General features: G+C 49.7%; 1 protein-coding gene across 1 annotated transcript; it reads left to right on the top strand.

Moving 5' to 3' along the window:
• Window positions 1-517: 517 nt before the first annotated feature.
• LOC104515515 (dual specificity testis-specific protein kinase 2-like) lies at window positions 518-10,274 on the top strand (the record flags this gene model as incomplete). Its single annotated transcript, XM_010159520.1, has 7 exons — window positions 518-703; window positions 5,189-5,310; window positions 5,453-5,501; window positions 6,264-6,413; window positions 8,389-8,562; window positions 9,133-9,216; window positions 10,188-10,274. Coding segments are annotated over exons 1-7 (852 nt in total), but the record flags the coding sequence as incomplete, so codon positions are not given.
• Window positions 10,275-11,373: the final 1,099 nt, after the last annotated feature.

Genomic DNA, 11,373 nt, shown 5'->3' on the forward strand with positions numbered 1-11,373 from the left:
CCTTTTAAGATGAGTGTTTCCTGCAGGCACATGCTGTCTGCAATAGTAGCTAAGCCCTGTCTAGAGCTCTGGGGTGACAGATGTGGCATTAGTATGTAGCATGTGACTCGTGCTAAAAGCTCAATTTAGACATGGTGGCTTTTAACCCAGCATAAGCTGGCTGAGCTAAATCCCCTGGACTTTTCCTGGGCTGCACTATCCTGTGTTGAAGGTGATGCATCCTATCTATCATAAATCTTTAGAAGGTATAAATGAATATATGCTCATTTGACATCTTTAAGTCCTAGTCTAAAGAAGTCTGAATACAACCTGCATAAGGCAGCACACAGTGCCCATGGATGCTTCCCAGTGCAGTGTGTGCTGCAGGGTGCATCGTCTCGATGCCTCGTCTCCATTCCCTCTGCCCTTCCCTCAGGCTTCATCCAGTCCTGGTCTCTAGTCCAGGTATTTATTTGATGTCCAAATGCCACTTTCGGCTCACTGTGAAATACACTGTGTTTTAGCTGCTGTCCTCCTGATGTGTGAGACTGGGCTGATCGCACCGGAGCCCTCCGGTCCCATGCAGTACTATGGTGAGTCGTCTGACACCTACTACCACGTGGAACGCTGGCAGAGGCTGCGCACAGCTGTCAGGAAGCTGGAGTTCTGGGAAAACTTCAATGCTGAGCTGATAGGCAGTGGCTTCTTCTCCAAGGTCTACAAGGTAAACTGACACGCAGGCATCCCGCAACCCTGTGTGAGAGCAGCTGAGCAGCTGCTGAGTCTGTGTATGTGGTGCTTCACCCAAGGAACCTGTGCCTGAGCTTATTTCCTTGTCTTCAACCCTCCCAACTCACTCTGGCAGGTTGGGTGGGGTTTCCATCCAATCAAAAGCACATTGCCTTTGATGCACATCTCCCCTTCCTATAGTGAAAAAGGAGATGGGAGGACTCAGTGAATCAATGTTCAGTGATACTGTCATCTAGCCATACAACAGGTTTGTCAGGGAGCTAAGCTGGGTATTGGATGAGATTGGGAGATATTTATATCCTATGCAGGTTTTGTCGTCAAAACTGTAGCAAAATATATAGAAAAAAAGAAAGTAAAATTAAGCTGCATGTGTCTCCCAGCATACCTGCCACCCCTACCCCATGTAGATGTCCGTGCTCTCACCCCTCCCCAGCTGTTGCCTGCATTACGGTGATGCTGGGGGAGAGCAGGGGGCCCAGGGGCAGGGTGAGGCTGGGACAGGCTGCTGGTCTGTCCACTTCTGCCTCTGCTGCCTTCATGGCAGGAGAGCCATGGCTCCCTGCAAGCCAGTGCATGATGCAGATGGTGTGTTACCAAAGCAAAACTGCTTTTCTCACTGAGGCTGTTGTGAGTCACTCCCTGCACCAAGTGCCACTGGAGTTTAACCCTCTCTTAGCAAGCACAGGATTCAGGGTGCTGCTAGCTTTGGGCCCCCTCCCATGCTGCTTCTCAGCCCAGGAGTGCCACTGCTTGTTTGCGGGGAGTGGATGGGTCCTGGGGGTCTTTCCCTGCAGCCCTTGGTGGTCACTGCTCTATGAACAGCAGTGCGAAAGGAGGTGCTTCATGTTAGGAAGTGAGACTCAGCTCCATCTCTGAGAGTAAATGCCACATTGCTTTGCAGTGTGGCCAGGTTTGCCCACCTTATCTCTCCTCCCAGCAGCCCTCCAGAATGTGGTTGCTGACACTGGTGTTGCTTGTTGGGACGTGACACGGACCCAGTGGAAACAGACTAGGTCTGACTTTACCATTGCCTTCAGCTCCTTAGCTTGACCAGCCCCATGATAAACATCATGCCTGCACATTTCTTCTGGGCCAGCGTAAGATGCTTCTGACAGGGGAGTACTCTGACATGCTCAGGGTGAGATGCTTGCTGGCGTAAGCACATGTGGCCAGTTAAAACTAATGGAGCCAGGCTGGCAGGAACTGACCTTGAAACTGTGGAAGATACACAAGTTGGATAGATAAATGCATGTTGCTTTCCCAAGGCTCTGTTTCCTCCTCTACTGTGTCTGGGCTTGGTGACCTGATAACGTCTTTGGGTGAAATTCAGGTTCAGGGAGAGTGCACTAAAGCTGTTCAAGAGGAATCTCTAGCCAAAGGTCTAAGGCAGCTCTTTGCAGACTGGAGCAACACATGACAAATACCTCTCTGCACCACAGCCTCCCTCTAGGAATTGCTTTCCCTGCCTACACAACGTGCTGTTGCCATTGCCTTCTCTTTCCTTTGTCTAGCAGATTTTCATAGTAACAGTTGCTGTTTCTTCCCTGAGTGACATTTTCCTCTTGCCCTGGCTTTGAATGAAATTCCAGCTGGAGGCAGGCTGGAGACACGAATCTTGAATAAAAATGAAATAATTTATTGAAATAGAAGCAAAAAAAGAAATGGGGGGTGGGGGAGGAAGGTTTGAATGAAATGCTATGGGTCAGATAGTCAGAAGACAGTGGAGGAGGACTTGAGACAAGGAAAGTCCTTTGTGGGGACTTGACTTTTTTCTGGGAATTCGAGTGTGACTGTAACTTGTGTGACTGTAACTTGCTCTGGCTTGTGGTCCTCCTGGGTCCCCTGTGGACCAGTAGCCCTGAACAGCAGCCCTCCTGATGCAAAGCATCACTGGCGCTGGTACTTTGAAGCTCTTAGCCAACAGATGCTGTCTTCCAAAGTGCTCCTGCAGCAAGGACAGAGACTCCCCGAAGTGCTGGTGCTGGCTGTGCTGGCAGCCTGTTGCTTTTGCCATCCTTTGTCCATCAGTTAAGCCCATTCTCAAGAGTTGTTGTATGTGGGTTGGCTGAAGAAGGAGGATTCACTTGGTTCTACTTGGTGACTCAGAGGTCTGGGCACAGCCTTCTGCTCTTTGGGTTATGTATTGCATGACCTGGGCATGAGGTACTTTCCCTCTTTTTCCACCTTAGTTTTCTGATGTGCGATAAGGAATATTCAAGCATTAGTTTCTCTCAGGGAAAGCAAAAAGCTTTCTTCATTGGCAGCTGTCTCATATGTAGGGGTCTGAGGTGCTGAAAAGCAGGAGAGGAATGGAACGTGACTTCTTTTTTTTTCTGAGGCTGGTTTAAGGCATTGCCCAAAGGGAGCCTCTGAGCAGCCTCTTTCTCTGTTGACCCTCAAAAAGCTCCATACACATTAGGAAGCACAGTCCCACCCCCTGTCCTTCTGCAGCTTTCCAGATTTTAACCTTTATTTCTCCACTCAAGGCTGACACCAGATCTTTACCCTGCATCACTCATTAGCATGAAATGCTACCTTGGAGGCCCCTCTGCACTTCCTGGTTCTCACATCCATCCAAGACAAAACTGGACACTTGGCATGATTCAGAGCAGACCAATGGCTGCTCCAGGTTGGCCAGAGCGAAGTCCTATGGCCTGTTGTCTTGGAAGAGGCCTTCTGAGCCCGTTATCATTGCCCGTCTCTCACACTATGTTTTTTGGGTGTGGGTGTACCTTCCTTTTCAGTTTCTTCCCCAGACCAGGCTGGACTTTGCATTGTCCTGTGGAGAGGAACCCTTCCAGCACTCACCGACTCACCAGTGTTTGTGAATGCTGCTGGTGTTCAGCTGAGACATGCAGCTTCAGCTGGAAGCTCAGTGGCTTCACTGGAGTTTATGCAGAGCTAGTAGGTCTCACTGGAATTCAGTATTTGCTCTTCTGAAAATTTTTCAGATCTTCCAGATTTCAGCTGCTCCCTGTACTCTCTCCTGGGTATAAGGGCACTCCCAGTCTTCAGGCAAAGATTGATAGCATCTCATATTTACATCTGTGCAATTACAGTTAATAATCAGTTACATCTGATGAGTGACCCATGGTCACCTGTCCCATCAGGTGAGGGTGTCAGAGCCCTGGCTTCTTAAAATCTGCTCGAGTAGAGAGGCAGTTATTCTAGCAACAACACTGACTGTTAGGTTGTGTTCCTTCAGAAAGGAAGCAGCAGTTCATGTTGCTTCCAAGACAGTTTGTTTTGTGACCCTGATTATAATGAACCATTTCTTTCCTTCCAGCCCAGCTAGGTCTTACAGGCACCTCTTTGTTCTCTCCACATGGGCTAGTAACCTTATCCATAAAGTGACCATCACAGAGAGCAATGGGTGACACTTTGGGACTCAGAGTGCTGCTCTTAAGCCAGCTCTGGGTGTGTCTATACTATTTTCCCCTTAAGACGAACGAACAAACCCCTACAAACCTCAAAATAAGAGAAAATGATACCGTGGCTGGATTCTCTGCTAGTTCTGGGGGAGCTGTCAGCGCGGGTCACACTTGATGCATGAGTCTCCTTAAAAGAAATGTTAATTGAAGATGGAAATGCTGAAGTGCCACAGTGCTCTGTGATACAGTCTGGAAACTGCTTGGATCTTCAACCCAGATAACATGAGCTACAGTGCAGGGACCTATCAGGGCTGACAGGCAGGGCACCCTCTGTGTCCTGCAGCCTGCACAAAACCCTTGTATTCAGTACTGCCTAACCCTGCTGCCTCCACAGCAAATTTCCACCTGAAAATGCTTGTTCAGTCTGTTCAGTGTTGAGAGGTGCAAGAAAAGCATTTTGTTTTCTGTTCTTTAGCTTCCAGGATCCCTGTTTGGGGGAAGTCCTAGAAATGAAATGTCTGGTGGTAATCCACAGCAGAGGTTCAGGTTAGCATGTGGCTGGGAAGCAGACACAGGACCTCTATCCTGGGATGCTGGGGAGAGACAAGCTGGGTCTGTGTTTTCTCTGTTGTGTCTGTCTGGTAGCCTGCGTGGAGCAGGGCTAACCATGGGCTGGGGGTGCAGGGGGAATTGGGGATGAGGAGTGTGGCCAGCAGCCTTGTGCAGTGATCAGACCCAGATGGGAAAGAGGGATGGAGGCAGGCTGCGGTTGGAAAGGGACATTGAATGCAAGGCACTGGAAGGGATACAGTCTGGTCAGTCCAAGGAACACACAAATTTTGGCAGAGTAGTGTGATGTGTTGAGGCAGGAGGGACCTAGCTGTGCCCAGCCACCCAGGCAGGCATCACTGGAGTGGAGCTTATGTGAAAGGGACAGCATCTTGCACTTGTAGAAATGCACTTTGTGCAAAACTTTGGGCAACTGGGAAACGAGATTCAGGCCTTTGGATGGGAAGGGATGCTGTTATCTAGAGGGCCTGGGAGACCTCTGGAAGCTAAGAGAGACCCTGCTCCAACCTTGCCTCCAGGTGACCCAGGCTGCTGCTTGTAAAGTGATGGTGGTGAAGATCTACAAGAACGATGTGGACCAAGAGGTGATTGTGCGTGAGATCAGCCTGCTGCAGAAGCTGTCCCACCCCAACATCGTCAGGTGGGCACATCCTCCGGGTGTGAGCAGTAGGTATTGGCAGGGGCTGGACTTGGCATGGTGTCTCCAAGACAGTTACGCAGTGAGAAATTGAGCTGAACCTTGATGCTTCTTTTCTTTGTCTTTGGCATGTTCTTCTGTTTAGGTACCTTGGGATATGCGTGAAGGATGACAAGCTGTACCCTATTCTGGAGGTAAAGGTTTCTTGCTTGTAAGTGTCATGTGGGCAGTCAAGGACCCTGCAGTTCTTTGGCAGGGAGGATGGCAGATAGCCTGTAACACATGTGTACCACTCTCCAACTCCTGTGCCTGTGAATGGCTCTGGATTAGCAAGATTGCCTCTGGGGGGGCTTCTGGTCCTTTTTGCCTCATAGCTGGTCACAGCTAGAGTGAGGCACAGTCACTGCAAGGCCATGAAATTCAGGCAGGATTGCCAAAAGGTGTTTCAGGCTGGCTTGGTACCACCAAAGGACTAGAATGGACTAGCTGGGGGGAGAAGAGGAACCAGGGATGGAGGGCAGGAATAGAAAGTAAAGCAAACAGAGAGTGGCAGGACCTCCAGGGTGGCTCTGGAATGGTGGTGTGCTCTCACAAAGAAGCCTAGGCTGGTGTCAGGGAGGTCTCACCTTGTTCCTATGCTGCTGGTGGTAGAAGGCGTTGACTGAGCCACTGCCAGGCTGTTTTGCCTCTGGTTGACTGCCTTGAGTGAGAGTCATGGCTGGCTTAATACAGCCATCCCTGCAGTGGGGCAGAGTCCAGAGCCCAGCAGTGACTTGCTGTGCTAGGAAGGGTATTTGCACTGTACCACAGACAGGGGCCTCTGCCTACGGTGGCACTCCCAACCTCCATCCTGAAGGAGAGGCTCCTGCGTTGGTGAGGGAGGGTTCAGCACCTGGGAAGTTCAGGGGAGCCTGTGTCCAACTGCAGAGTCACCCATTTTTTGTCTCTGTTCCCAGTATGTGAATGGGGGTTGCCTGGAGGAGCTCCTGGCCAGCAAGGACATTGCTTTGACATGGAAGGAAAAAGTGGACTTAGCTTCTGACATCACCAGAGGTATGATCTACCTGCACTCCAAGAACATCTACCACCGAGATCTCAACTCCAAGGTACGCAGCTGGAAAGGGGACATCACCCCTGGACCACTGAAAGCAACTGTGTTAGTGGACTGTAGAAGGACCCCTTAGGGCTGTAACCAGGAGTCCTCAGGCCTCATGCTGGTCCTTTGCTCCATGCTAATGCCTCTGCAGGCAAGGATGCTTTCTTGATAAAACCTGTCATTACATTGCATTCATTGCTTGCCAAGCAGGAGACACAGTTAGAGCTAAAAATATATTGCTCCTTGTCCTGTTGCTGTCAGAAAAGAAATCAGATGGAAATGTGTGCAGGATTTCTTTGCCTATGGTTGCAGGAGAGGCTCTGCCACATTTAGAGGTTTCCTTTGCTGCTCACAGCAAGGAGGGAGCTGTTGCTCATGAGAGCTGGTCACAGGCTCTGGGAGCAAGGCCGTGGCAGTGGTTCCTGTCTGTGTGCAGAGCACCAGCAGAGCTCAGATGTGTGTCTTCCCCATCAAGTGCAGGGAAGTTGTTCTTCTTGATCCAGAAAGTCCAGGTTGCTGTTTGTATGATGGTCACCTCCACAGGTTTCACACCTGGCAGCATGCCAGCTCTGAAGACTGGCAGCTGCAGAGAGGCTTCGTGTGTAACACAAAGGAACATCATGTTCCTGGTGCATTGGCCTCCGGGGTTGGGAGGTTGCTTTCCTCAGCATGGGCTCCTGCGGCTTGGTGGGGGCAGGAACAGCACTGGGGCTTTGCTATTCTCAGGTTTGTCCATGGGAACAGGCTTTGATATAGCTGTTCCTCTGGTGCTGCTGTGGCAGTAGGAATATTCTGGGGCAGTGCCTTGTCTGTCTCTCTTGGAGAAAAGTATCCAAACCTCAGGCAGATCTACAGCGTGTCCTGATATCCCAGGGAATGTGAGCTGAGGGGTTGGCCACCAGCCTGGACCACGTTTGTGTCAGCTGACACCAGAGGCTGCCTTGGTGATTCATTGACATGGAACGTGCACGTACTTGTAGTTGATGCTGGATAGGTAGTGGTGTTTCTCATAAAAGGCATTTTCGTTGCTGCTCTGTGAGCTTTTTAAGATAAACTTGAAATATTGACGAAGGTTGGCATCGGGGAAGCCAGTCAGGCGTTACAGTCTTGAGAGACATGAGCACAGGAATGGAACGCACCTGTGTAATCTCAGGATGTTTACTTGGGTCAGTCACTAACCATGAAATCACAAACACCGGGCAAGGGCAAAGCAAGAGCCTGGTTCACTCTGACTACAGGTTTCTTGGTCAGTGTTCTCTGAATTCAGGTGAGATGTGATTTCCTATTAGGTGGTGACTGAGGAGCTCAGGAGCTTTCCAGATCTGCTTGTGGAACGTACTGGAGGTCCCTGCCTGTCCATTCTGTCTCACTGTGATGGTTCAACCCTGAAAAAGGTTCATTCTTCCCCAGGTAGACCTAGGAAACCTGCAGTGATGATGGCTGAAGTTACAGGAGAGAAGTGTGGACATGCACACTTGAAACCTAATTGTTAGTGACAACCATGTGGAGAAGATGCCTGTCATTTCTGCTAGTTCCCTGGGAGCAGATGCCAAGGAGGAAATTCTGGGGCTGAAACCACTGGAGTTTTGAGAAACCTTAAGATAATTTTATAGGAATTCCTCCAGAAAGCTATGTTAGTAATGTGTAGGTGTGGACAGTGAGAAGGATTGTGGCTGTAATTCTGCCTGCCTTCAGCTGAACGGTGAACGAGGTTGACATGTACGTTTCGAGGCCTTTTTCAGGTAAAAGGATGTGGATCATCCTGTTCGTCGAACAGTTTCTTCAAAGGACTTTTTCTGGGGCTTCAGATGTGATCGGTCCATCCCTAACCTGCCCCCTGCACTCCATGTGTGCTGCCAGATGCAGGTCTTTGGCGAGGGGAGAGCCTGTAACAGCAAGGTGGGGCTGGTGAAGTGCTGCTCAGTCAAGTGTCCAGGCCCTTCCTCGCTGGGTGTCTCATGCTGTGCCCTACGGGCTCCTTTCAGAACTGCCTTATTCGAGTAACGCCACGGGGCCGCGAGGCACTGGTGACTGACTTCGGCCTGGCCAGGGAAGTGGTGGAGCTGCCTGTGAAGGATGTGGAGAGGAAGCTGTCTCTGGTGGGCTCTGCTTTCTGGATGGCTCCTGAGATGCTGCGGGGAGAGCCGTATGACCGGAAGGTATGGCACTTCTTCCCAGCTCCTTGATCATCACCAGAGCTCCATACAGAGCATGGGAGATGTTTCCTCTGCTTGCTGGTGACATGTCCCAACAGCCCTTCCCTCCTTCCCTGGGAAGTGTTGCCCTGCTACCTGGATCTTTGCTCAGTAAGGCTCTGCTTAGCAACTTGGAATTTTTTTATGTGGCCTTGTTAAGTTAAACTTTTAGGGAAATAGATTGCTGCTGTGGACAAACACAGTGAAGCTTCTCTAAGGAAGGTGCTTGATGAGTTACAGCCCAATGAGCCTGTTTCGGGATCTGGGTGGGGTGTCAGAGCTGTGGTAGACGCACCAGACACGGGACCAGGCTTCCCGAAGATGAGGCTGGACTCCAAGTGGGGCTGTGGTTTTTTTGGGTGGGTTCAGAAACCCAGAAAAAATTTAGGGGTTTGCTGCCTCCGTCTCCAACGAGCTTTTCTGATGGGCTTTTGCATAGCTAATTGAAGGACCTTGTCCTTGGTACTCTCTTTTCTCGTGCTTTGCTTCTGTGCATGCCCTCTCCCACCTCCCACTCTCCCACCCCTCCTGCAGGTGGACGTGTTTTCCTTTGGCATTGTCCTCTGTGAAATCTTGGGCAGGATCACAGCTGACCCTGAAGTGCTTCCCAGGACTCAGGTAATGATTCCTGCAGTCAAATCTAATGGTGTTTCCAGATTGTGGCTTCTCTCTGTCAGACAATCAGGAGTTAGATCGTGACTGTAATGAAAATCTTTTGTTAGACCAGCAGTTTGAGGTGAAGTACTTCTGTCTAAAGACCTTAATTCCAAACACTTCATTTTGCTTTGACATTTCATTTTCTCCATTGAAGTGGCAGGTTAAACACAACTTTCACCACCAACATTTGTTTTCAGTATGTTGAGTTAATGCGCAGTTCATGTCGAAAGAGTGGGCCTCCTGAAAAACATGGCCTTTTTTGATTCAACATTTCCCTTCCACAAAGTGGGAAGGGAAAACTTATCCTGAACAGGGATGAAAAATCCAGCAGGAAAACAGCAAATTTTGCTTTCCGAGGAGCAAGACAAAGAACCTGCAGTGTCCAGACATTATTCCATGTTTCTGTGAGACTGAACCGGAACTAATGTTTCATCTGTGTTCACAAAGATGAAGGAGAATTACTTACTAGAGACTCTGAAGTCTGGAGTTATGGATGTTGTTATGGAAATAGCTGGCTGGACCCTTTTGCCTCTCAGTTGCTGTTGGAAGACCAGATTATCTGCAGTTCCTGTCCTCGGCAGTCACTGCTCACCACCTGGTGCTGGTTTCTGGTTGTGGCTCTTGTTGCCTTAGCCTGAGCTTTTCCAGGAGGACATGTACTGCCCTGCAGGGACAGTGCAGGTCAGACAGGAGGATGTTGCAGTCTCCCAGCTCTACTAATGATTTACCATCTGTGCAGTCCTGCCAGAGCTGATGTTGCCCTGATTGATGTTGTATGCCTTCGCATAGCCATCAGTAAAACAGTTGTGATGGAAACCCTAAAAGCTTTAAACCATGAGCATTTAGTGCTTTAACACCTTGAGAAGGATGAAGAGGTTTTAAAGGACTTTATAGCTGAAGTCTTTCCTATGTACTCTTCCTCTTCCTCACAGGATTATGGCCTGGATGTTGTTGCCTTCCAAGGGATGATCAGTGAATGCCCCAAGCGGGTGATGGACCTCACTGCTAGCTGCTGTCGGGTGAGAATCTTGCTATTTTTTTTTCCGTTTGGTTTTATTGGATTTGTATGACACTTGTATGACAGAGACCAAAGTTGTTGTGAACCCTGGAGAGCTTGAACCTGCTGCTCTCCATGCTAGCACACAGGGCTCTGCCACTTGAGCTGTGAAGTGATGAGATCTTCCTGGGCCAGTAGTATGCTTTCACCCACCGTGCAGTTTTGCCCCTAGAAGAATTGTTTAGTTTGTGTATTACAGCCTGAAACATCGTAAGGTCCTGCCTGTTCAATTCCACGTTGACCCCGGAGTGGGAAGTGGGTTGATGAAGCCAGGCTGCAGGCAGAGGTACCCAGCTGATCCTCTCTGGAGGGCACTGCCTCACTGTTACTGGCCATGGCATTGAAAGTATCATCAAAGTATAGTTCTCCAACCTTTCTTGCTTTAGCATAAAAGGTAATAGTGAAAGCTGGGGGACCTCACCATGCTGCCCAAAGCCTTGGGAGGCAAAGCAGAGAAAAAGCGAGGATTCAAGTTAACCTCTGGAAGGAAGAGAAAAACAAAGGCAGTAGTCACCCAGAGAGTGAAGAAGCTGGGTGATCACAATACACCAATTGCTGGGACCTCAAGGTAGCAAATGAAAATAAATCCATGCGTGGGTCCTGAGGATGTGTGAATAAGTTGCCCTGAATCAGAGGAGTGATTCACATCATCAGCTGGCTTAGATTTATGCGTGTTCGTATCTCGTGTCTCTGATGGGCAGCTCCCTAATGCAAGGTGATGTAACAATGGGCTTCTGCCAGAAATGGCCCTTGGGGCTATTCATCTCTGCCTTCAAGAGGTGTGCAGGTTTGGAGAGTTTTTGGTGCAGCTCCCCAGGCTGGCCACGCAGGGTCAGGCACAAAGGGCAGGCCCATGATGGCATGGCGGGTTTGTGGGAAGGGGGTGCCCTGGGACATGTCCCTCAATTTGGGTATGCCCCAATGGCACTGGGAGAGTTGGGGGATCACAGCCTGCTGAGGATGAGCTGCATCAGGGATACAAGACAGTTAGATCTTGACTGTAATGAAAAAGCTCAAAGAATGTTACATCTCCCTCCTGATCATAGAATCATTTGGGTTGG

The sequence above is a fragment of the Eurypyga helias genome, unplaced genomic scaffold (assembly GCF_000690775.1).
Source record: "Eurypyga helias isolate BGI_N326 unplaced genomic scaffold, ASM69077v1 Scaffold47999, whole genome shotgun sequence".
NCBI classification, from domain to species: Eukaryota; Metazoa; Chordata; class Aves; order Eurypygiformes; family Eurypygidae; genus Eurypyga; species Eurypyga helias.